Here is a 27,272-nt window from a genome sequence, read left to right as displayed (position 1 = left end):
GAGAACAGAAATCGTGCGCCGGTGGCATGGCAGCAGCGGGAGGCCCCATTAGCTAAAGTGGTACCTCAGGTTAAGAACGGTTTCAGGTTAAGAATGGACCTCCAGAACGAAATAAGTTTGTAACCAGAGGTACCACTGTACTGTGGCAATACTACATGCACAAAGTTTAGGGCAACAACTAGCATCCTGAATAGCTACATGATTTGTTAATTGCTTGTCTTGAGAGAACTCTTATATTTGGTTCACGGTGTTAGAAAAAAATGAATAAATTGTGTCCCTGTCCAGTCTGCTCCGGGAATGATCTGAAGTGACCAAATTGGACATCCAATGAATGTATTATTTATTTTTAAAAAAACTCAGGAGAGTGTGGCATTAAATATGCCCTGACACAGCAACCAGGCTTTGAGTTGCTGCTGTTGGGGATGGGGTAGAAATTTGATTCAGTTCACATACATAATCCACACTTTCCAAAGCAACATGTGAACTGAAAATAGCCACCATTCTAAATTTGCACGTCTCTGAATTTTGCAGTGCAGTTCCCCAGTCAAATAATGTGTACAAAATTAGGGCAAAACTGTACACAGAAATGCACATGTATTTTTAAGCAGTGTTTTATAGAATTGTCAAGTTGGAAGGGACCCCGAGGGTCATCTAGTCCAACCCCAACTAAAGCATCCATGACAGGTTGTGATGGGACGATGAGCTGCTTGTGCGTAAAATGCAAGTCCCTCAGAGTTTGATCAGGCTTTCAAACCTCTGCCTGTGACGGAGCCCCTCCAGCATGGCTGCGTCAATCACTAGTAGAATCCGAAAGTGGCTGCTTTCGGAAACGTTTCCAACATAAAAGCTCCTTAACGGAAACACGTCGTCTGGCCTCTCGGCGTGACAGTTTCCGTCGAGGTGTGGGTGTCCCTATAGGAGGTCCTGAGACCTCCCCACTGGTTTCGCTTGAAGCGTCTCTGAGCCATCCCTCCGACTCACTTTCCCTTGGAGTTCTTGCTCGCCCTCTACTGGTTCCCTCTTCCGCTGCTACTGCTCTCTCACCCTCAGTGAGCCTTTGCGCCTCCGGCGCTTTAGATGTCAGTTCCCTGACATCCACCTCCCCTCCAGGGCCCCCTTCACCCCCTCCCGTCTCCTCTCCTACTGGCGGTGAGGAGGTAAAACCCTTGAAAGAACCTCCCTCATCTTCCGACGTCGCGAACACTTCCTTCCACTTGTTGCTGTTCCTACTCTCTAAGTACTCTTCGTCATCAGAGTCCACTCCCTCTTCCAACTCCGACTCCGCGAACCCTTCCATTTCCTCTTCCTCATCGGTGGTGCCGAAATACTCCCTCCTAAACCTTGCTATCGGCTGAGGTTTCCTCGGGAACCTTTGATGGAACGTTTCTGTTAAAACCTCGTCATTGACTTCCTGCGCACTTACCCAGGTGTTTTCTGACTCCGGTTCCCCTTCCCACGCCACTAAATACTCCACCTGATTTCCCTTCCACCTGGAATCGAGGATTTCCGCTACATGGTTGCGGCGTTCCCTCTCTTCCAAGGCTGGTCCCCTGACGTGCTCCCCTTCACCTCCTCCCCTGTATGGTGACAGTAACGACCTGTGGAACACTGGGTGCAATTTCATGTGATTGGGTAATCGGAGTTTGAAAGCTACCGGGTTGACCTGCTGAATCACCTCAAAGGGTCCCAATCTTCTGGGCCTCAGTTTCTTACAACCCCCTTTGAACGGCAACCCTTGGGTTGACAACCACACTTGATCCCCCACCCTTATGGTTTCACCTTCCCTTCTGTTCTTGTCTGCCTGCTTCTTATATTGTGCCTTAGCCCTTTCTAAGTTGAGCTGGAGCTGCTGATGGATGGCTTCCATCTCTTCTACAAAATGTTCAGCCGCTGGGACGCTCCATCTCTCCCCTCCTTCCCCTGGAAATGCCCTGGGGTGACACCCGTAATTAGCCAAAAAGGGACTCATCCCTGTGGACACATTCTCCGCATTATTGTAGGCAAATTCTGCCAACGCCAACTTTTCGACCCAATCGTTCTCTCTGTCATTGACATAACACCTAAGATATTGTTGAAGAATGCCATTTGCCCTTTCCGCCTGCCCGTTGGTTTCAGGGTGCCGGGCAGTTGAAAAATTGACTTCCACGTGTAACAAGCTCATGAGCTTCCTCCAGAACCTGGAAGTAAATTGTTTGCCTCGATCTGAGATCACCCTCGAAGGAGCCCCGTGCAACCTAAAGATATGTTCCACAAACAACTTCGCCGTTTCTTCCGCTGTGACTGCATGTGAGCATGCTACAAAGTGGCACATCTTAGTTAACAGGTCTACTACTACCATGATGGCTGTTTTCCCCTTGGACCTTGGCAGATCCGTCATAAAATCTATTGATATCGCTTCCCAAGGCCGTTCTGGTGTGGGTAAAGGTTCTAATAACCCTGCCGGCGCCCTTCTTTCCCCTTTGGCTCGCTGACATTGGTCACACCCTCTTACATACTCCCTTACATCTTCCCTCACCTTAGGCCACCAAAATTCCCTGGTAACCAACCACATGGTCTTGTGTTGCCCAAAATGTCCCGCCGTGGGGCTATCATGCAACTGCTTGAGTACTCTCCCCCTCAATTCACCTTCGGGTATATACAGTGCCCCTTTGTAATACAATGCCCCATTTCTTTCCTCAAAACCTCCGGGGCTCTCGCCCTCCCCCCTGAGACCTCTGAGCTTATCCTGGGCATATTCATCATTTTCCGTTTCCTCCACCAGTTCTCGTTGCCCCACCATCGCCGCCCCACACACCCAGCGGTCCTCCGGGATGACATGTCTCTCTTCGATCACCCCCTCCCCTTCCCAATATTCTGGTTTGCGTGAGAGCGCGTCCGCCCTGACGTTTTCTGGGCCTGGCACATAACAAATCTCAAAGTTAAATTTGGAGAATTCCTGTGCCCATCTCACTTGTCGTTGGTTGAGCACTCGAGCTGTTCTCCAATACTCTAAATTTTTGTGGTCGGTGCACACTTGCACCTTGTGTTGTGCCCCAATTAATAAATGTCTCCACCTCCGGAATGCTTCGTGAATGGCAAGTAGTTCCCTGTCATACACCGTGTAATTCCTCTCGGACTTATTCAGCTTCCGCGAGAAGAAGGCACACGGTCTCCACTCCGACGCACTCCTCCCCGGTTGAAGAAGGACCGCCCCTACCGCCCGGTCGGATGCATCTGTTTCCACTCTCATGGGTTTTCGTAAATCCACATGCAGAAGTTGTTCTTCCGAGGCGAAAGCCCTTTTCAGTTCTTCAAAGGCTCGATCCGCCTCTGCCGTCCAAACAAATTTCTTCTTGCTGCTGAGACAGTCGGTGATGGGCGCCGTCAAGTGGGCAAAGTTCTTGATGAACTTCCGATAAAAGTTCCCAAATCCCAAGAATCTTTGCACGTCCTTCTTGGTCTTCGGTGTCTTCCATTCCAGTACCGCTTGGACCTTGCCTGGATCCATGGCCAATCCCTTGTCTGACAAGCGGTACCCCAGGAATTCCACCTCCTTGGTATGAAACTGGCACTTCTCCAGTTTCACCCACAGCTGGTTGGCTTGCAGCCTGCCCAACACTTCTCGAACGTCCCTCACATGCTGTTCCTCATTTTCCGAATACACCAACACGTCGTCTAAAAAGGCCACACAATTCTTGTAGAGCAAAGGTCCCAGAACGTGGTTTATAAAAGCTTGAAAACACGCGGAGCCCCCTTGTAGACCGAAGGGCATAACGAGGTATTCAAAGGCTCCCAACGGGGTAAACATGGTGGTCTTCCATTCATCTCCCTTCCTTATGCGTATCAGATTGTACGCCCCCCGCAGGTCCAGTTTTGTAAAAATCTTTCCCTTCCTTACTCTGGTCAAAATGTCATCAATTCGGGGCATAGGGAAAGCCAGGGGCTCCGACACTGCATTGAGGGCCCTGAAGTCACACACCAGTCTCGGTTTGTCTGTGTTCTTTTTGTCCACAAAGAACACTGGGCTGCCCCCCACCGCTCGGGACTCTCTGATGAAACCTCGCTTCAAGTTTTTGTCAATGAACTCCCTCAGCTCCTGCATCTCCCTGTCTGACATGGCGTACAGCTTGCCTACTGGGAGTTGGGCCCCTGGGAGTAGGTTGATTTGACAGTCAAAGGGTCTATGCGGTGGCAGTTTGTCTGCTTCCCTTTCGCTGAATACGTTGCTCAGATCTGCGTATTGCGGGGGCACCTTCCCTTTGTCCATCACTTCCATCCCCGCTAGGGTGACTCTGTCTCCTCCCGAAACCTTCCCCTCCTTGCAGTGTTCTAGGCAATGCGCTGACCCAAAGGAGACCACCCTCTGATGCCAGCCCACTAGCGGATCGTGTAGCGCCAGCCAGCTCATCCCCAAAATGATGGGCGCTCCTCCCAGGATGGCCACATTAAACGCTATCTGTTCAGTGTGCCTTGCCACTCTCATTATCATCGGGACAGTCTGTTGGCTAACTTCTCCCCCCAACAGCTCTCTGCCGTCAATCGTAGTCACCTGCAAGGGGTTACTTAAAGGGATAGTCTGTATCTGGTGCTCAGCTGCAAACTCCTTACTCATGAAATTACAGGAGCTGCCTGAATCCAAAAGCGCCTTGACCTTTAGTGGGTGTCCGTTTGGCAGTTCTAGTAACACCTCTATCACTAAAGCGGGTCTGGGGGGTTCTGGCATGGGCACTTTCATTGCTCTTTGGCCTGGCTGCTGTGCCCCAACGGTGGCAGCCAGGCGTTGGCTTTTACTTGCTCCTTGCCTTCCTCTTCCTTTCCCCCAACAGCTCCTGCCATCCCTTGCCATTCCTTTCTTTGTGGGCAAACTCTGGCAAAGTGCCCTGGCTGTTGGCAGAGATAACATCTCTTGGCGCTCTTTCCCTCCTTTTTCCGCCCTTCACTGGGATTTGAAACTGCGCGCGCCCGCGCTGTTCCAACTTCCATCGGCTCTGCCGGCGGGAAAGGTGGCTCTGGAATGTCTGGAATGCGGAACTCCCTCCAACGGTCTCCTTTCCCTTCCCGCTTTTCCATAGCCCTCGCCTCCTGGCGCGCTCCTATGGCCAGCGCAGATTTGGTTAACTGGTCCATAGACTCCGCCCTGGGGCCCCGGGAAAGCTCATCTTTGACGGTTGAAGAAAGCCCCTCTTCGAAAAGCATTTGGATGGGCTCCGCCGATAGGTCCCACCCCAATTTGTGAATCAACATGGTAAATTCAGTCCAGTACTCACGGACAGATCTGCTTCCTTGCTGGCAAGCCATTAACTGCCTTCGCACCACCCCCTGCTCAATATCGCTGGAAAACATCAGGTCCATGGCACGAAAAAACTTCCTCGTGTCCTTTAAGATCTCATTATTCGCTGCCATCAGGGGTCTAACCCAATCTTTCGCCCCGGATTCGAGATGGCCAATCACATACGCCACTCGCGATTCCTCATCGGGGAAGTCATCAAACTGCAAGTTTAGAGCGTATTGCATCTCTGTTCTAAAGGCATGATAGTTCCTGGGATCCCCCCCGAATTTCTGCACCAATCCTGGCACCTTTCTGGCGAGCGGGGTGGTTTTCTCCTTTCCCTTTTCTGCATCCTGAGCCCTCCTCTCCTCAAGCCTCGCCGTTTGCAGCGCCAACTGGATCTCCAACGCCCTGTACCTTTCTTCCAGGCTTGGACCTCCTCCAGCTGCTCCTGCTTCCCCGGTTCCGGCTGGATTGCTCATGATGCTTCTCCCTGCACAAGCTGGCTTTCGGAGACTTTCGGATTGCTGTGATGGGACGATGAGCTGCTTGTGCGTAAAATGCAAGTCCCTCAGAGTTTGATCAGGCTTTCAAACCTCTGCCTGTGACGGAGCCCCTCCAGCATGGCTGCGTCAATCACTAGTAGAATCCGAAAGTGGCTGCTTTCGGAAACGTTTCCAACAGAAAAGCTCCTTAACGGAAACACGTCGTCTGGCCTCTCGGCGTGACAGTTTCCGTCGAGGTGTGGGTGTCCCTATAGGAGGTCCTGAGACCTCCCCACTGGTTTCGCTTGAAGCGTCTCTGAGCCATCCCTCCGACTCACTTTCCCTTGGAGTTCTTGCTCGCCCTCTACTGGTTCCCTCTTCCGCTGCTACTGCTCTCTCACCCTCAGTGAGCCTTTGCGCCTCCGGCGCTTTAGATGTCAGTTCCCTGACACAGGTGAACATCCAACCATCTCTTTTAACATTGTACATCACCCTGATATCTCATTATACGATGGTATAAAACTACTTGTATAGTGATAGTGACACTATCTGAACCATTTTAGATCAGGTAGGGGGATCCTGGGTAGGGATGCTTGCGGAATTCAAGAATTCCGATCTGATCTGCCCTGATCTGTAGCTCCTGGACTGAAGTGTGGGGTTGGAAGGTAGTTATTCACTGGCTTATGCACTTGGAATGAAAAAATGTATATTGATGCAGAAAAAGGAAAAAAAATGGATTTATGAATTTATGTTTGTGACGTGGACCAGATGTAGATTTATTCAACCATCTCTATTCTGGGGACTAATTTGAAATGGGGAAGGGATGCAAAAAATCTGGTGTTCACCAAATGGTGGAATTCATCCCATCACTGAAAGTCATTGCCTGCAGAGTTACAGTGGTACCTTGGTTTGTAACCGCTTTGGATTATAACCGTTTTGGATTACAACCCACTTTTTTTTTTTGGATTACAACCAATTTCTCTTTTTTTTTTTTTTTTGGAGGCCCCATTGGGAAAAACGCACCTTGGGTTACAACCTGTTTTGGTTTACAACCAGACCTCCAGAACGGATTATGGTTGTAAACCAAGGTACCACTGTATCTTCTTGTAATTTAGGCCAGTCCAATAGCTATGAAATATGAACAGATTACTGTGCACATGTTGATAATTGTTACATGGAAATTTGGAGTTTCTATGGATGTGCAAAGGGTTGTATGCACAATGGTGAGCTGCATGTGTTGTTTTCCCCTAATTGGATCTTTCTGTTTCTTTTAGGGTAGAAATGTAGTGACCCGGGAACTTGGTTTCTTTCCAAGTGATGCAGTAAAGCCTTGCCCTTGTGTAAGTAGACCCATGTAATTGTGTTTGTCAATATAATTGTTTTCACAAAAATGTTTGCAGTGAGCTTGCCTGGTTCGTTCCAAGGTTTTTATTAATCCTGCCTAGTGGGATTTACATTATTTTTGTGATTCTTTTTGTTTACATGCTACACTTAATTTTATTTAAAAATGTAACATGGTTATGTTCTTTGTTATTGGACTTAAAACTGGAAGTCAGAAGGAACCCTGCACAAGAGACAGGCTTAACTCGTCAGAATTTAATAAGTTAAATTGTCTAACTAGTTTTCAAATAAAATGCAGTCAAAACCTACAATAAATGTATTTTGCAATAAAGCTGCTGTCTTAAAAGTGGAGCAAGAACGCTCCATTTCTAATACATTCCCCAGTCACCTTGGGTTATAGAGAAAGATTAGACCATAATAATGGACTCAGAAATGCATCTGAAAATGCAAAAAGCTATCAAACCAGAGCTCTTGGCCCATTTTGTCATATGTCTTCTTGGTTTGACTTTCCTGGATCCCTTCTCCTTCTTTCCTATCAAAGGCATGCATCACATCTGAATGTTTTAAATTGCTCACGACTTGCAGCTTGTGCTGTTATAATTTTATCTGCCAGCAAAGCTCTGCATGAGTCAGCTCATTTTATACCAGGTTTGTAGAATCAGACAGTTGGATTAGGACTGGAAGGAGCAACGGTGGTGACTCCAGCTATACACTGTAACTTTGGACAAAATCCCCCACCATCATTCTCCAGTTGCCCTTGGAATGTTGACTTCAGGATACTATAGTCACACAGTAAGTTCACTGAAGAAATGTGACTCAAAGGCAAATTGTTCCTCATGGCCTAAGCTAGAGATCCATGCCACAAAGGGAGTTTTAAAAGGAAGTTTCATTGAAGGTGGGCAAACCTAAATAACATGTTAAGGTAGAAATGACTTTTCAGTCTCCTAAAGGACTGTTAGCTGCTAAGAGTGAGCAATTTCCATTACTCAAGTATTTCCAATTTTACTGTAGTGGAAACCTATAATAGTGGGCAATTCCATATCTGATTTTTTAAAAAAGGATCCAGTGAGGTTAGATTTATAGGAGCCACTTTTTGACCACAACTGAAGCACCAGAATACAAATCACAACATAGAAATCGTAAGTATGGCAAATTCTGGGTGAGGTTCTTTGCTTCTACAATAACATATGCAGTTTTGCATTTATGTTAAATCAGACCTGCCATGTGTACCAAGCATGTAGGGGCTTTTTGCTGGGGCTCAAGTGCCCCAAACAAGGCCCACAGTATTGGGATGTTGCCTGCTCTACCAGGTACCCACTGCCACTTGGGCTGTATCTACACTGGTCTGGAAAAATGCAACCACCTCTCCCCCACATAATATAGGTCTCAGTGCAATTTCCCATTGATGATGATGACTGCTCTACAGCGCCCTCTGGTGATGCATATTTGCTCCTTGCTCCCTCTCCTTACTCACTTACCCAGAAGCTGTGAAGAAGTGGTCTGACAACTAAGCAGATGCTCAGCTCCTGGCCTGCTGATTGTAAGCTTGTAAGTGAGCAAAGGGAAGGGAGATGCTGCAACTTCCTCGTCTTGCTTTTGAATATCCTTGTTGCCAGAGAATTTACCCTAGCCACTGCCAGGTAACCCTCCTTGCACATGAGCAGAAGGGCAGCCTCGGTGCAGTCAGGGATACAAATGGCAGTAGGCGCTCAACAATTTTGGGGGCTTTCTAAAAAAAAAGATGAACAGTTCCAGTGGCTTCTTAAAATTTTGGGGTGTCCTGGTTTTTGAAATATGGCAACCCTACCAGATACATTGAAGGTATTCAAGCATTTAATGTAATGTGTCATTTGTTCCTAAAGGGTTCAAAACCTCCTTCTGAACTCTAGTTTTAAATTGTGAACAATCCATTTGTAGGCAGTGCTTCTTTTTATTCCTGTTCTTGAGCTTCTTCTGAAGTGAGTACATAATGTTTCACAGCTACAATTTACCTACGCGATATAACGTTCCATAGACAGGTCCACAAAAGCTATTTGAATGTTGTCATGTGTGTGGCAATTGCACATGTGCTCCCCACCCCTTCTCTCTTTTGAATCCATGTGCAAGTAGCAAAAAAAAAAAGGAAAAAGGAAAAAAAGAAAAAGAAACAAAAAAAGGAGAAACACCTAAAAGCAAAACTCAGCAAAGCCCCAAAGCAAAATGAAAATTACCGCCTAAGGTACAGTTTTCAGTGAAATGCATTCTTATCAGGGAGAAGTTAAGTCATGAAGCTTGCATAAATTTGCAATATGAATAAACATCAATTTTCAGCGTATTACAGGCAGACCCTTGCTAGAAAGATAAATTGATGCTTCACCACTGTTCACCTGGAAGGGCAAAGTATAAACATTCCCTTATGACAAATGATAACGGAGATGATGAAACATCTATCAAATTTTCAGTGCACCATCGCTTTTACTATTATTATTAAATAACAGCCTTTACAACCAGCCCATATAAAAGTGCCCAGAAACAGTATAAAATACATACATCAAAAGGCATGAAGAATAAATATTGAATGAAAAATGGTTGAGGTCTGGAATATCTATACTATGGTGTGCTCTCAGATACACTGATAAAGCATTTTTTCTATCTGCAGTATGGAATATGTGGCAGCAAGAAGTCTTCTGTATTGGATAAATAACAGCTTATAATTCACTTTATTTCTTTCCATTTTTGTTGTGGTTAGTTACCATATGTAATCTGCACCATTTATTATCTCGACAGTCCTGTGATGATGATATCATTCCAGGGTTCGGGATTGTTTTGTATATTACAGTTTAGCAGATATGCCATGGCATACCCTGTACAGAGAGGAGGCGGTGGTAGTGGTGGTGATGTTATTCACTGTGCATGTGAAATAGACAGACGATGGTGATAAATATCCTTTATTTATATCCTGAATGTGTGCAGTTGCAAAACAGTTATAAATACGTAGATCCACTAACAAATGCAATAAAACATTTCTCTAAATTAAAACTGGCAATTTTGCACCAGATATAGCAGAACAACCAAAAACAGATGGAATAGTAGAATCAGTCAACCAACCATTAAAATCTTGCCAAAGCAGTAGTCTGGGGCCCAGGCTTAAACACACCTTAGCACCACACTCGCATCTCCATCAGTGTGTATGAGTACAAGGGGAAAAATCCAGGGGTAATGTGGGGCTTCTTCTTCGTCCTGGCAACATCTACAGAAAGCCACATCTACAGAATATCTACAGAAGCCACTCATTTCCCAGGCAGAAATATCACTCTCAAAATAACTTGGCTCCTCCACCCACTCTTCCCTTTCCCCCTTTTAAATAAATGCTGTTGATATATAGAGTTTAGTAAAGGCATCGGCAACATGGTGCTGTGCCAGTATTGCTGGACTACAACTCCCATCATCTCTGACCATTGGCCATGCCAGCTTGGGTTGATGGGAGTTGGAGTCCACACCATATGGTTTGGTTGGATACTTAAAACAACTCAGTATTTGTTCATGTTTCAGTAGATGATGATGATTTTATTTTTATGTGTATCCTACCTATCTGACTGGGTTGCCCCAGCCACTCTGGGCAGCTCCCAACAAAATATAAAAACCTCAAACATTTTAAAAGTTCCCTATACAGGGCTGCCTTCATTCAGATGTCTTCTGACTGTCGTGTAGCTGTTTATCTCCTTGATGTACACTGGGAGGGTGCTCCACAGGGCGGGCACCACTGCTGAGAAGGCCGTCTGTCAGGTTCCTTCTAACTTCATTTCTCGTAGTGAGAGAACTGCCCGAAGGCCCTCAGAGCTGGACCTCAGTGTCCAGGCTGGACGATGGGGGTGGAGACGTTCCTTGAGATATACAAAGCTGAGGCTGATCAACACCAACACTCTGAATTGTGCTCGGAAATGTACTGGGAGCCAGTGAAGATCCTTTAGGACCTTTAGGTGTTATATGGTCCCAGTGGCCACTCCTAGTCCCAGTCTAGCTGCTGTATTCTGCATTAGTTGTAGCTTCCGAGTCAATTTCAAAGGTAGCCCCACATAGATGACCATTTTATTGGCTGAAGTAGGAAAATTTATTACCAAATGTAATTAATGCAGACACCCATTATATATATAGTGGGGGGTGGGGGTGGGCATAGTCAGGTTTCTAAAGTTGTCGCCTATCATAATTAAGTAGCTGTGCAGATGTATTTATGTGAACCAGTGCTGTAATAACACATTGTTTTAGTCATTAATTTTAAATAATGGGTAGAATTATAGGATTTCCTCAATTTTATGATCATTTATATCCTTGTCTTAAAGCCATAGCACAACACTATTTATTCAATACAGTACATCACAATATTATGCATGTAATTTATTTTTCTCTTGTAATTTTTTTCAATATTAGGTTCCTAAACCAGTAGACTATTCTTCCCAGCCATGGTGAGTGCTTCTAAACTATGTTTGTTTTCGCTTTTGGTGGTGTTTGGGAGTTTAAATAAATAGCCTGAGCAAAAAACCTGTTATTAATAGCAATCTAATTTGTTGTAGTTTAACCTTTCTGATCTTCTGCAGAAGGCATTTTGTTGCAATGTAGGCAAAAATAATTGAATATATGCACTGCCTGACGGCATTTTTCATAGGTTTACCATACTTTATGATTTTGACAGTCTGTTTATACCAATTTCTCTCTCTCTCTCTCTCTCTCTCTCTCTCTCTCACACACACACACACACACACACACACACACACACACAATCCCTTAGTGTGAAATCTGAGAATCTCATGCCAAATCTGAGATGAGACAGTCCCTGATCACCAGCATACTCTTTCTGTTGTTGTTGTTGTTGTTGTTGTTGTTGTTGTTGTTGTTGTTGTTGTTGTTTTACTGCCCTTCATCAAGAGACCCCAGGGCGGTTCACAGAATAAAATACAAGATAAAACTCCTCTATGCAAGTTCATGAACCCCAGCCACACCCCTCCTTACAGGTTCCCCTGATCTCAGTTTGTGGATGAGAGAGGTCTCATAGACACTGGAGGAATAGATAGTGATGTATCTATTCAGCCCAAGTGCAAATGGGAAGTAAGCATTTTGCTTGCAAATTACAGTTTCTGTTTGTCTTTGAACCGCCTGGCTTCCTGGAACCTCCTGTTTGGTGGAAGGACTGTAGCTAAGTGACAGAGCATCTGCTTTTCAAGTAGAAGCTCCCCAGTTCAGTCCTGGCCTCTCTGGCTTGGGCTGGAAGAGGTTCCCTGTCTGAAACCCTAGAAAGCATCTGCCATCAGCATAGATAATAGAGGGACCAATATTCTTACCAGTATAAAACGGGTTCCTTTCTTGCCAACTAATTGGTATTCATTTTCCAAATTTTTAACAAATTAATTCAAATTTAACACAAAATTTAAAATGGACTTTTCCACCCCCTCTTCAATATGCTTCTTTCCCCTCCCTCCTTTGCTGGTCACAATAAGGTAAAGGTAAAGGGACCCCTGACCATTAGGTCCAGTCGTGGCCGACTCTGGGGTTGCGGCGTTCATCTCGCTTTATTGGCCGAGGGATCCGGCGTATAGCTTCCGGGTCATGTGGCCAGCATGACTAAGCCGCTTCTGGCGAACCAGAGCAGTACACGGAAACACCATTTACCTTCCCTCTGGAGCGGTACCTATTTATCTACTTGCACTTTGATGTGCTTTCAAACTGCTAGGTTGGCAGGAGCAGGGACCGAGGTATGGGAGCTCACCCTGTTGCGGGGATTCGAACCGCTGACCTTCTGATCGGCAAGTCCTAGGCTCTGTAGTTTAACCCACAGTGCCACCCACGTCCCAATAAGATCACAATAAGATACTTTTTCTTAATTTCTAATAGTTTTTCATCAATTCCTGTTTCCATCAGCTGTGTATGTTCAATTCTTGCTTAGACATTTACCTAACTAGTTTCCCAATATAAAACAGCTTCCTATGTTTGAATGTCCATCCACAATGATGTTGATGATAAATCAGGATCATGTGTTATATGCAAGCATATCATGTGATGCTTCCCCAACTTTTGACAACTCTCTCTCTCACACACAAAACTCTTCTAAGGGACAGGCGATTCTTATGCATCTCTGATGAAATACAGTAACTCAGCAGAAGTACTGGTCCTCACAAGCCACTGATAGGCGAAGGAGACTCATCCAGAACCTCACAGAAGCCATTAATTATTATTGCACAGCAGTGGTTATTGCAAGTTACACTATTATGTCTTGGCACATTTTGGAATGACTAAGATATTGGTTATACTGCAATGAAGGAATCTGTATATTGTACACAGCACTATTTTTCTAGGGAAAGAGGTGCTGGAACTGATTATGAACGCCTCCCTCATTCTCTTAGAATGGCAATGGTGTCTACCCAAGAGATGCCGGAACTGAGTTCCGGTTGAAAAAAAGCCCTGATTGTACCTATACTGGAATTCCTGTTCTAATCATAGAAGCAAAGTGCCATTGCATTCACTCCAGTAAGCAGACATGCCTTTCATGTACAAAACACCTTTGTAGACCCCACACATGTGAAATGGTTCTGTGCATGCAGCCCATCGGCTGGAATCCAAAGTCCGCAATTGGTACGATGCAACACAGTCTATCTAGTCTTTTATATATTGTATGTGTTTGGGTTATTAATGTATTTGGATGACTCTGTATGATTTTATGATTTTATTGTCTAAACTTATGCCATTAAAGGCTAATAACAATAACAATAATAACAATGTAACACAGTTGAGTGAATGAAATTCCCATAATTGGATTCACCACTGAGTATGTAGCAACCAACTTAATAGAGGTGGGTATCAGTTGCTGATGAATATCAGGACGTGCATGGCCCACCTCTAACCAAGCTCATGATTCTTGCTGGTGCAATCATTTATTCTGTTTCAGTGCTAGGTTGTGACCTATGTGGAAGGGCCTGGGCACATGCCACAAAACTTCAGCAAATCTTAATTTCCCCCACGACGCCACCTCACAAGCTGCTTGCCAAATCAGCCGAAAACCCCAGCCTCGCTTGCGATGGGGTGGGTGGAGCTATGAGCTGCTCAGCTCACGGACATGCCCCTGCAAAGTGCCTTTTGCTCATCTGCTTAGTGTCCATTTTTAAGGAAAGTGTAGTTAGTAACTTCACACACTTTGTTGCAGGTATGCTGGAATGATGGAAAGGCCGCAAGCAGAGACTGAACTTATTAACCGGGTAAACAGCACATACTTAGTGCGGTATAGGACTACGGAATCGGGAGAATATGCCATCAGCATTAGCATTAAGTAAGTGAGAATTAATTCCCGCCTCCTGCAAATGCATTTCTCCTTTCCAATATTGTTTTAGCTCTTGTGTGAATAGATGTGACCAAAGGACGACATTCTCATTGCCTGCTGCAGTTACATTTGGCGAAAAATAATATATTCTGTTATTTATGAAAATCTGGATAGTTTGAGAAGTACTTTTGCCTTGTTGATACAACTCATGAAACTTGTATTGAAGGTCAGTGTTCCCTAATCTAGCAGAAGGATAGTTAAATATGCAGTGAAGCGTTTTTGCTTGTGAATCACACCGTGTGTGTGTGTGTGTGTGTGTGTGTGTGTGTTAGTCAGGATCTGTTGCTGCACAGACACAAATGCTCTTGCATTGCAACTGTGCTGCATTTCAGTCTGCACATCCTTCTTCATCTCCCACAAAGCCATTCAGGTTCATTTCCTTTGATCTTCAGGCATCCACTTTTGTTAGTAATCTGTTCAATGGAGGCTGTGGTGCAGTGCACTAATTAATGTATGAGTTAGGACACAAATGACTTTATGCTAGTTAGCATAAGGTGATTTAGTGGTCCATTTGCATTTTAACTAGAAAATGTTTAAAATTGATTTGACTACCAACTGAAGTCAAATAGAATATTTCCCTTGAATTGATTGCAAATGGAAACAAGCTTAACGTCTAAGGAATATTAATTTTAAATAAAGCTGCCGGTCTGTTTTGTCAATATGAAGTTGAATGCAATCAGCATTACAGGATCCCATAATCAGATCTTGCTGGGAGGCCTTTTCTAAAATCTGAATTGAGTCTGCATCTCGAGCCAAACCCTAATAAATGTGTTTTGTTAATTAGGTGTCAAGGGTGTATTGGCATGGATATACATTTTGTCTTAAGAATTTATTTGTGTAGTGGTGGGGCATGCCCTCAAGTAATTTATTGATTGTTGCTGATTAAAAACACATTTATATTCATGTTATTCATTGCCCATAGGTACAATAATGAAGTGAAGCACATAAAGATTTTCACAAGAGAATGCTTTTTTCACATTGCAGAAAATAGGAAATTTAAAAGTTTAATGGTAAGCATCAGTTTTGATTTCTCTCTTTGCAAATATATCATCTAACTTTATCTTTTTGAAAACTGATTCTTTGCATTTCTAGAAAAAAATACAGCAGAAGAATGCTAAAACAGTCAGTATATTTTTTTACTGTTAGAATGCATGACAAATACTTAATATGGCTTCAGTGAATTGGTTAACTTCTAAGACTGTTTGCATTCACAATCCTGGTGATCAAGTGGTAATTAAAAAGTTGACTCTATCTTCCAACTGAGGCAACAAATGGCGACCAAGCACTGTAAAGCTGCCTACCCCCTCCATCCCCAGCCCAGTAGCTGTGTGGAAAAAGACTGCCCTTTATCAGAACACATTTCGAGGTCATCAAGCAACATGCTTATATGTTGCAGATAAACAGATCAAACTGCCTTGGTTTATTTATATAGTTTTATTCCTAGCATATGAGTCACCCTACAAACATGTCAAGAATACAGGATATAGTCTTTCTCTATACTGCTAGTTTTTTCTTTGATTTGTCCTACTAGGAACGTTCCATAGTTTGTGATGTTTCATTATACTAATTAATATATTAATAATATACTTAGTCATGAATGTCCAGGGAATCCATCCTACTAGATGATTAGAATTATTTTGATCTGTAACACAGATAAAATAAAAATATAGTTTACTTTTTTCTCCCAATGCGTGGATTTTGTAACAGCAGGTTTATGATAGAGAAATGAAGTAGTTTTCATAACAATGCATAATAATCAGTGGAATTCACTGTTGAGATGGAAACTGTCAAAAAACAGTTTTTTGATGGATTGGGTAAATTCAAGGTCCACTAATGATCCCTTTATGTTCACAAACACTATTGTCTCTCAGTAACCAAGAGATGGATGAGTTATATATTCTTGCAGTTTCTGAATTTGCTTCTCAGGGATTTGTTTGGTAGTGGTATTAGATGTGATGACTCATTCTTCCTTTTGTCCTGCTACTTTGGTGCAGTCTTAAATGGGGACTTTTCCAAAGAAGTGTGTGTGTCACCAATTCTTCCCCTTTTTTATGCAAATTGTTGTATCTGAAGTAGTCCTGAGCAATCATTTGGGGTGGAGCTTTGGTCCAGTCAAACCGTGCAATTATTGTGTTTCATAAATAACAGTACATTTCCCCTCTGCTTATTTGGTCTAAAGCTTGCCCTCATTGATTTTGCTTTTAGAGACTTAAAAGTGGCTGAATAGAATGAGAATATTGAATGAATTGCTGATGAGAGAGCAGTTTGTGCATTATGCTTCCATTGTGCAAAGCAAAAAGCAGTGATTTGAAAGAACGGAATGATTAGATGTTATGCTAAACATTTTTATAAACAACTTGGATGATGGAATAGGGGATGCTCATCAAATTTGCAGATGACACCAAACTGGGAGGGGAACTAATGCTGCAGAAGACAGAATTGGGATTCAAGATGACTGGGCCCAAACAAAATGAATTTCAACTGGGACAAAAGTAAGGTCCTACACTTAGGCAGGAAGAACCAGCTGCACAAATATAAAATGGGGGACATCTGGCTTTTTGGTATTACATATGAAAAGGACCTAGGGGTCTTAGTAGACCACAAGCTTAACATGAGTCAGCAGTGTGAGGCAGCAGCAAAAAAAATGCTATTCTAGGCCGCCATCAACAGAAGTTCAGTGTCCCAATCTAGGGAAGTCATAGTCCTGCTCTAGTCTGCCTTGGTCAGACCACACCTGGAGTACTGTGTCTAGTTCTGGGTGCCACAATTGAAGAATATTGACAAGCTGGAACGTGTGCAGGGGAAGGGTGACCAAGATGATCAAGGGTCTCGAAACCAAGCTTTAAGAGGAACAGTTGAAGGAGTTGGGTATGTTTAGGGGTGTGTTTAGCCTGGAAAAGAGGAGACTGAGAGGAGATATGATAGCCATATTCAGATATCTAAAAGGCTGCCACATGGGAGATGGAGCAAGCTTGCTTTATCCTGCTCCAGGACCTGAACCAGTGGCTTCAAGTTACAAGAAAGAAGATTCCGACTATACATTGAACTGTTCAACAGTGGAACAGACTCCGTCGGAAGGTGGTGGACTCTCCTTCTTTGGAGGTTTTTAAGCAAATATTGGATGGTCATTTGCGATGGATGCTTAATTGATATCCCTTCCCTTCAAGGTGTTGGACTAGACTAGCTGACCATTGGGGTCCCTTCTAACTCCACAATTCTATGACTTTATGATTTTGCTTTGATCTCTGAACTTACTTCTTAACATAACCAGAATTCAGGGATCATGCTCAGTCTGCTTGTACAAGGAATTTCAGAGATTTCTTAAAAATGGCTCTTGTATTCTTCCCAGATCCCTGTATCTTTATGGCAGTGATAACTAATACTGTTAGGAGGTGTAGCCTCCACTACAGCCTTTAAAATGTAACAGAATGAGGTGTTGAATTAAGTTTTCCAGAATAAGTTCACCCAGAATAAATGATTATCACGTTGTGTGATGGAAGGGAACATATTGATTTCATTTAGGTTTTGCTATTTTTTTTTTGTATTGTGTTAAATTACTCGGTCCAGGAGTTAAGATCAGCCAGGTTGGCCATCTTTTGTGTCCCTTCAGTGGGATCTGTGCATTGGGAAGTGGGGTGGGGGTGGGGCTTCCCCATGGTAGCATCCCAGCTCTGGAACTTTCTATCCCAGGCATAGGCAAACTTGGCCCTCCAGATGTTTTGGGACTACAACTCCCATCATCCCTAGCTAACAGGACTAGTGGTCAGTGATGATGGGAGTTGTAGTTCCAAAACATCTGGAGGGCCAAGTTTGCCTATGCCTGTCCTATCCCTTGAAATTTGGTTTGCATCGTCACTGCTGTTGTTAGTCACCAGCTCAAAAGATGGCTTTAGACACAGGTGTCTGGGAGTTAACACTGATGTTCCTTGGATATATTTGTGGTGTATCTTAGAGTTATTTTTTATGATTTTATCAGTATTGCAGTTTCCTTGAAATTGTTTTTACTCGTCTTGAGATCTTTGGATTATAAGGGCATGATAGAAATGATCCAGTTAAATGTTTGATTGCCTCTGTAACTCAGATGATGCTTATCCCAAAACAAGCATTCCACCTAACTTGCAGTCCACAGAAACACTGGCAAGGAGGTCAGGCCAGCTGCCCATCCCTGTTCTGGCAGTGGCTTTTCTCTCTGACTCAAGTGAATTGATAACAACAGGAGGCCCAGGCAGGCTTTAAAGTTTGTTTAAGTGATTAATGCAAATGAGGTGTGGAGATATAAGAAACTGGAAAAGTGCTTAGGGTGGGGCCCCAATTATCACATCTTTGCTAACTGGAGCTTGCAGGGATTCCAGAATAAAATCCAAGGGGAGGGTGTGCCGGCTGAGCTTGATTTCCTTCGTAAATGCAAGTCAGAACAAATATTTAGAATTCTAAAATTTCAAACTGTTGCCCTGAAATGTAAGATACTAAAATCCCCAAAAGATAAATAATTAAAAGTAGAAGAGCTAGTGAAGAAAAGAGTCATGCAAGGGGTGCAGGTACGTGCTTCTCTTCCTTTAGATTTTAAAAGTTATTTGTAGGATCATCTAGCTTATCATTAGAAATGAATGGTCTTCACATCAGGGAGGAGAATTTTTGTTAAATGTGTTTTAAAACCTGCTTCTCTGCATGGTTATTCAGAGGCAAGTCCCACTGAGTTCAGTTTACTCCCTTGTAGTTGTGTAAAGGACTTTCAAGGCCACAATGAAAGCCCAAGGCAGATCGTCTTATATGCCAAAAACCTTTTCGATCCTGATTCCTGAATAAGAATAAGCCCTGGAGCATAGGTGCCAACTCCCTGGGGCCCTGGGTGCCTGAGCACCCGCAAAATTCCCCATGAAGGAACCAGGCACCCACAAATTTAGGTGACAGGGCTGCATGGCACCCACAGCCCTAGGCACCCATGGTCACGGGGTCAAACTGGCACTTGCCCTGGAGGCAGAAGTTGAATGCATGTAGCACTTTTTTATACTGAAAAGTATTTGGAACATGAGACTGAAGTGTGCCCCCAATAAAATCCCAAAACAACTGTGCCTTGATTATCTTGGGGTTTGGAAAATGTTCACATATGAACTGTTTGGTAGAATCAGAAAATGACAGCATCCCCACAACTCAATACAAGAGCCATCTGGAAATGCTATATAATTTATCTTGATTGATTTTACTACGTTTTTGTCCTGGCTTTGCTCCAAAGAGCTCAGGGTGACTTGCAGGTTCCTTCTCCTATAGCTGGCATAGGTAAACTCAGCCCTCCAGATGTTTGGGGACGACAACTCCCATCATCCTTGACTACTGGTCTTGTTAGCTAGGGATGATGGGAGTTGGAGTCCCAAAACATCTGGAGGGCCGAGTTTGCCTATACCTGCCCTACAGCAACCTTGTGAAGTGGGTTTTGAAGAGAGGGAGAGGGAGGGAGGGAGGGAGGGAGGGAGGGAGGGAGAGAGAGAGAGAGAGAGAGAGAGAGAGAGAAAGAGAGAGAGAGAGAGAGAGAAGTACTGAGGCTCATGAGTTTCATGGCTCAGTGAGAATTCGATTCTGGATCCTCTGTGGTCTTTGGCACTCAAAGCACCGCACTATACTGACTCTCAAAGGGGAATTTGGAATCCCCTTTGTCTTGTTGCTTGCACTTTTGGGGAATCCCCTTTGTCTTGTTGCTTGCACTTTTGGGGAGTCACAGTGGTGCATGCTGTTCAAGATCATGTGATACTGGTGGGAGAAGAGCACAAACTAAAGATTTCTATTCTATTTCCCCCTGTCTTCTGGAAGGAACTTGTGGAGTATTACAAGCACCACTCTCTCAAAGAAGGCTTCCGAAGTCTGGATACAACTCTTCAGTACCCATACAAAGAATCCGAAAATTCGCTGGACCAAAGGAGCAACAGAGCAAGTGGGAACAGAGCATGTGGCAACTGTGAGCATTAGAATTTGCTGTCATTTAATAACAAAGGAATAGCAGGAGGTTAAAAACATCTTCATTTTGCATTTTTGACACAGAACCAATTAATATGATAATGCTTTTAGCTAGGTTTTTGTTTTGTTTTGTTTTGTTTCCCTGCAGCTAAGCAGAAACAGGATCTGCTGACAGGTTTATGAACAGGTCTAGTTAGACTTCCTGACTGCCTGTCCTTAAATCAAATCACCGCTCAAACATCTATTAAAAATGTAAGTGAGCGATTGATTTGTAAACAGACATTTTGCATTGGCTGCGCTGTTTTCGGCTACATGAATTAATAAACATGTAATTCTAATCTTGCATTTGGCATTTAAATGAATAATTTGTGTGATTTAAAACCATAGATTATAGAGCAGAATTTCTGTGAAAAAAACTTTTAAGTTCTTAACAGATTTTCCTCTACAATGTTGCTCTTGTTAGAATATCTTTCTGGGGCCTGACGATATTGGCATGAGAACCTGAATCACCATCAAACATCGAAAATTCATTAGGGGAAAGGCTCATATTTGAAGAGAAAAGGCTGGGTGTGTGCAGAAATAATAATAATAATAATAATAATAATAATAATAATAATAATAATAATAATAATAATAATTTATTATTTATTATTTATACCCCGCCCATCTGGCTGGGTTTCCCAGCCACTCTGGGCAGCTTCCAACTGAATATAAAAACAATACAGCATCAGACTTCCCTAAACAGGGCCAATAGACAATGAACAATGACTAGAGAAAAGAGGTTTCGGAAGGGGAATGCAGCGGAAAAGCAATAGGCAGAGGAAGGGTTAAGTTTTCCCACTTCTCCTCTCCCTTAACATCTAATAACAACCTTCTGAATGTAGTCAAAATGGAGAATCCCTGGTCCTTCAGGTGTTACTGGACTACAACTCCCATAAACCCTGACCATGAACCATGTTGTCTGGGACTGATGGGAATTGTAGGCCAACAACCTTTGGGGGGAGCACAGGCTCCCTATCCCTGGACTATGGGATGGGTATCCAGTGGAGAGAATGAATAACATTTATGTCATTTGAATGTGTGCTCTCTGTCTCCTTCTTTTGTGTGTGCACACACTTGCACACCCCACCCCACTCAAAAGCATGTTTTCATTGCCACTTGATCAGCAATTGACAATGTACAGCTGTACCTTGGTTCTCAAACAGAATCTGTTTCGGAAGTCTGTTTGACTTCCAAAAATGTTCGCAAACCAAGGCATGGCTTCTGATTGGCTGCATGAGCTTCCTACACTCAACCTGAAGCTACGTCGGACGTTTGGGTTCCAAAGAATGTTCGCAAACTGGAACACTTACTTCCAGGTTTGTAGCGTTCGGGAGCCAAAGCATACGTGTACCAAGGCGTTCGAGAACCAAGGTATGACTGTATATAAAATTCATCTTTTTAGACATAAGGAATTGAGTGTGGCCTAATAATATTCCATTGATAAATGGAAGCATGTTGAAAAACTGCCAGATGATCTGTAGATGTTCTTCAAAAACAAAATTGCACTGTTTTACGCGAAGTAGGTCCATATAACACTCAATATCAGATAAGGAGGAAGGAATGCTTTTAATGCTGTTGACAAACAAACAAAAAGATCTCATTATATCCACTCATGGCTCTAATTTTGAAGAGCCCGTCACTTTTTGCTCATTTTAGATGTTCACCTCCTATTTCCGAGAGCTTCTTATTTAGTAGCTGAGGCTTGTAGGAAAATAAATAGGATACTCTCACATATGTTGCTTAAATCAAGCAGTTTTTTCTATCACTTTGTATTGCCTACAGCACACTGTAATATGGGAGACACCTGAATTGCCAGCAGTACATGTGGAAAGGATCTGGTGGTCTTAGTAGACCTCAAACTTCACATGAGCCAACAGTGTGATGCAGCAGCAGCAAAAAAAGTGAATGCTATTCTAGGTTGCATCAACAGAAGTACTGCTCTATTCTGCCTTGGTCAGACCACACCTGTGGTCTGGGCACCGCAATTCTGGGCACCACAATTTAAGAAGGATATTGACAATCTGAAATGTGTGCAGAGGAGGGCAACTAATTCCTGCATTGCTGGGGGTTGGACTAGGTGTCCCTCAAGGTACCTTCCAACTCTACAATTCTCCAGTTCTGCCTTGTCTGCAGTGGTGAAGTAAGATCTACTTGCCACTCCAACCAGCTTTTGTATGTGGAATGGGGCGGGGTGCCATCTTGTCTGTCTCAGGCAAAAATATGCCTTTGGCCATCTTCATAAATCCCATTGAATTCAGCAGGACTTAGTTGCGTGTGTGTGTGCATAGAATTAAACAAAATTATCTTGACCTTCCTATCATGTTCTCTACTCCCCATTCGGTTCTCCCCATCAAACAGTCTTTGTTGTTTTGTCAGTTTATGATTTTCTTTTCTTTTCTGCCTAACACCCCTTTCTAATGCTTATTTCAGTTTCTAATTCATGTACATGCATTCCTTTTTCCTTGCAATTGCTTGGGAGCTTTTAAAATCCCCACTTCTTTCTCTTGTCTCACTTTGTTTCATAGGTCTGTTATTTTATTCTAGTTATTCTTGTGTAGGAACAGGTACAGGTATTGTACACACATTCTTGTTAAATTAGTAAATGCAGCTAACATTAATATAATTAACTCCTGCTTCTCTTCCCCTGACTTTCCCCTGTTGAGCATGAATATCTAAGGCGGGATTGTAGGTATGTGGTTAACTGAATGTGCCTACTATCCTCCCCCTGGCTGGGAACTCTGCATGAGTATTGTAACCGAGGAGGATAGTAACTGCATTCAACCAACTGGGTTTATGACTCCCCTATTGATCTTCTTGTTTAGTGCAGGCCTGGCACTTGCTCCACAGATACAGATACATTTTGAGAACTCCTGAATAGGTCTACAGTTTTGGGTCTGATTCAGATGGGACAACAAAAAATGTGGTTTGTTATTAGAAGGAGCCACACAAAACCCTTTAGGTTCAAGGGGAAAGAGATCTGAAGCGTTTGCTTCAAGTTTTGCTTCTTCTGATGTTTGCCATTGCAGCAGAAAGTAGTTTGTGCAAGCCTCTGTTTCCAAACCAGAATCTGAAGTCACAGTTCTGTCGTGGTTTCATTTATACCTGCTTTGAACACAAAACCAGTGTGCAGCGTTCTCATGCAGTGGTCAAACTGCTGTATTCTATAACTGGAAGCAGAGGTTTGGGGAGTGTGTGAACTAAGCTTGTACTCATCATATATTAATGCTACATTTGAATTGGGCTTAGGCGTCTACTCTGTACACAGTTTTAACGGGATTAATATCCTGTTCTGACCTCATGCTATGTATCCTCATCTAAAGTTAGGTCCTGAGTCACTTCACTGTTTAAATAATTTCAATATAATAACTAATAGTTTATACTTATTCCTACTTTCTACCATGTGAATATTAGTTTATGAAAAAATTCTACTCTTTTGTTTATTCACCATGCCAGGGTGCACCAATCTTTTTGGGTCCATGGGCACATTTGCAAACTGTTTTAGGTGCCAGACACACACTGTAACCAAGTACATACCACAACCTGTTATTATGTTGAACCGTAACATAAATGCTTCTTTCAAGCCTCATTTCAGCAGGTGGAACAGCAAGGGCTATTCAGGTGCCAGGAGAGGCTTCCACCCATGGGTGCAACATTGATGACTTTTGCACTATGCCATTTTAAAAAAAACACACACACACAATTTCCAAAAGTCCAACCAGTTCATATTTGATTTACCCATATTCATCCAAGTCTCTTAATATCTAGAAGAATCTTGCCTTTTTCCTTTACAGAAGTCCTGTTGATTTGCCTTACAAATGCTTGCACACATTTCTGATACAATTTGAAAACATGATCCAAAAACACATTTAAGAAGCCACACTGAGCTCTAAGGGTAAAGTGGCTGATAAATCACCAGTGAAGTAATTAAAGGCTGGATTCTCCTAACCCAGCCTTCCTCAACCTGGTGCGCGCTAGTTATTTTGGACGACATGGAAGTTGTAGTCATTGGTCACGCTGACTCTGACTGATGAAAGTTGTACTCCAAAACATCTGAAAAGCAGCAGGTTTTCAGGGGAAGATGTTTCTAAGGATTTCTCGGTTGTGTTGCAAAAAATAAAAAATAAAAAGAATGTCCCATTCCTTAGTTTCACCAAGGAAAGACTCCACGTGCCCTCCCAGAGCCTATATGTAAAAACTATTTTCTTGACCTTCCTTTTTGGAAAAGGAATCAGTGACTTGTCCAGAGTGGGACTGGAAATCTATAGCTGATTAGGAATTTGAACCTTCATCTTCTTAAAGTCTCAGGCCAGCATCGTCTCATCTTATATCTCCATATAAAATGTTTAAAAAGAGAAAATAGTTATCTAACATGCTCCCTTCATATCAGGCTATTAGAGGGGAGTTGGCCAAGGGTTTTGCTAAGAGGCTCAGTCCCAACCCAGGAACAATTTTCCTCCATAGAATGTGAAAGAGAAGCATACCTTACCAGCCTTCCTTTTCAACCTGCTAATCCTGCAGCATTGCTCAGTGGTTGAAAAAAAAAAAAAAGGAAGTAATATTGAACTAGATTGGAAATTTGTCAGCTCTTTCTTGGTTTCTTATTTCTATTCAAAATGTGGTTGAGGCCATACTTGGGATTCAGGAAATAGCAGAGGCCCTTGTGGGATTCAGGAAATAGCAGAGTGAGCTTTACTGCAGCCTATGATGATTGCTTGTGCATTTTTGATCCTATGTGGTTTCTAGGGCAAGGTTGGAGTCAGGTATTCTGTGCCACATTATTTGTTGATTTGGGCTATGGTGAAGGTGGCGCTGTGGTCTAAACCACTGAGCCTCTTGGGCTTGCCGATCGGAAGGTAGGCGGTTCAAAGCCGCGCGATGGGGTGAGCTCCCGTTGCTCTGTCGTAGCTTCTGCCAGCCTAACAGTTCGAAAGCATACCAGTGCAAGTAGATAAATAGGAATCGCTGCGGCGGGAAGGTAAACGGCGTTTCCATGTGCTCTGGCTTCCGTCACGATGTCCCATTGTGCCAGAAGTGTTTTAGTCATGCTGGCCACATGACCCGGAAAGCTGTCTGTGGACAAACGCCGTCTCCCTCGGCCTGAAAGCAAGATGAGCGCTGCAACCCCATAGCTGCCTTTGACTGGACATGGGTCCTTTACCTTATTTACCTTTTTACCTTATGGTGGAGTACCGAGACTCTTCTGCTTTCTGCTGCACTGGAATGTCAGGAAAGTGAAGGGGTGAAGTAAGTCGCAGCCACTTCCCATATGAGCTAGTACTATGTGCAAGGGAAGGGGGACAGATGTAGCCTCCAAGGAGAGAAAGAAAAGAACATAAGTTTCTTATTCCATAAGAAGAAGAATTTTATTATTTATACCCCACCCATCTGACTAGGTTGCTCCAGCTACTCAAGGTGGCTTCCAACATAATATAAAAACATAATAAAGCACTTTTAAATCTTCCCTATACAGGGCTGCCTTCAGATGTCTTCTAAAGGTTGTACTCCATGGCTTGGGAGTCGCCTAACTACATACCCGCCAACATTTTTCTGATGAAAATAGGGACATCCTAAGGAAAAGCTGGACATTCCTGGACCACATCAGAAACCGGGATAGGCTTCTGTAAATCCAGGACGGTTCCTGGAAAATAGGGACACTTGGGAGGGTCTGCGTACCACATGTGATAGGAGAAGTTGCACATATTAAACATCTCCCGCTATGCAACTGTTAAAGGCACTGGTGTCTTCTTTGATTCAGGAAATGGCAGCAGTGAGGTGGCTTATTTATGCTCTGCATGGTGCTGCCCACAATACAAAGTGGTACATCTGTGTTAGGAGGTTTTTAGCGCCTAGCAAGTAGTGCATAAAAAGTAGCCATTGTGCATGCATTTTGCTGCCCTGTCGTGAACAGGAGTGTTGTTGAAACAACAATGCAACCAACTTCTGCGTGCATACCTTTTTGAGAGAAAATCAGTCACAAAACTGGGAAGTTTGAATTCATATTATTTTGCTTGTTTATTCTAGAAGCCACTTGCTTTATTTATTTAATTAACAGGCCTCCCCCCAATTCAAAGTGACACACGCGTTTTCCTTTCCTTGCTTCTCCCATGCCCCAAATTAATCCTGGGAGATAGGTTAGACTAAGAGAGAGTGGCTGGTCTTCCCCACCATAGTCTTGACACTCTAAGCACTAACAATGCCACACTGGCTTTCGAAATGCCCGCTCTTCCAGGGTGGAAGGCATTGACTAATGGGTTTATTCTGCACACTGTGCATTGATACTAATTCTGAGGTGGGGGAAGAAGTGGTGAGGAATGGAGCTATACAAGTGGAGGAGTTAGAGCAAATTCACAGCCTCTGGGGAGTCTGAAAAAGACACCAAGTTTCTTCAGGGAAATCCATGTTTCTTGTTAACAGAGACAGCCACACCATACCTTTGAAACACTCTTATACCATTTTATGAGGTATGAAGAATGCAGGGAACTGCAGTTCGTTGCAGGTGCTTGGGATTGCGTAGGTCTGTGAGGCCAGCACCCTTAACAAACTACAGTTCCCAGGATCCTGTAGTTAAAAACAGAAGAGTGTTTTAAATGTATGGTGTGGGCTGCTAATATTTCAATATCATTTAACCAATTTTATCAGCAGTATTATATTACCAATATTATTTTATCAATATTTCAATGTCATTTTGCTTGTCTCTCTCTTTTTCCTTTCTTTCTCTAAGCCCCTTCTTTGTTCTGTGGGTTTTCTTTTGTAACTCCTCCAGACTACAGCTTTGTTCCCCCTTCCTCCACTCCTTTCTGGTCAGGTACTGCTTTACTGCTTTTATATTTCTTCTCAATTTGCTTCTGTTTTGCAAATAAAA

The 27,272-nt window shown here is 43.3% G+C and overlaps 1 protein-coding gene across 4 annotated transcripts in view; it reads left to right on the top strand.

The window, feature by feature from the left end:
* VAV3 (vav guanine nucleotide exchange factor 3) overlaps positions 1–27,272 on the top strand; it is a 214,802-nt gene that overhangs the window by 172,129 nt on the left and 15,401 nt on the right. For 2 of the 4 annotated variants that reach the window (XM_081917452.1, XM_081917449.1), the window contains exons 21-26: positions 7,008–7,073; positions 11,482–11,516; positions 14,246–14,368; positions 15,342–15,429; positions 20,225–20,369; positions 27,132–27,215. In XM_081917452.1, the coding sequence (XP_081773578.1) occupies positions 7,008–7,073; positions 11,482–11,516; positions 14,246–14,368; positions 15,342–15,429; positions 20,225–20,369; positions 27,132–27,215 (541 nt within the window). The remainder of the gene's footprint in view (positions 1–7,007; positions 7,074–11,481; positions 11,517–14,245; positions 14,369–15,341; positions 15,430–20,224; positions 20,370–27,131; positions 27,216–27,272) is intronic. The other 2 variants (XM_081917450.1, XM_081917451.1) reach the window with 1 other exon arrangement.

This window comes from Podarcis melisellensis (assembly GCF_964234715.1).
Source record: "Podarcis melisellensis genome assembly, chromosome: 6".
In the NCBI taxonomy this organism is placed as follows: domain Eukaryota; kingdom Metazoa; phylum Chordata; class Lepidosauria; order Squamata; family Lacertidae; genus Podarcis; species Podarcis melisellensis.
The sequence above is the reverse complement of the archived record's forward strand: the minus strand, read 5'-3'. Positions and strand labels throughout refer to the sequence as shown.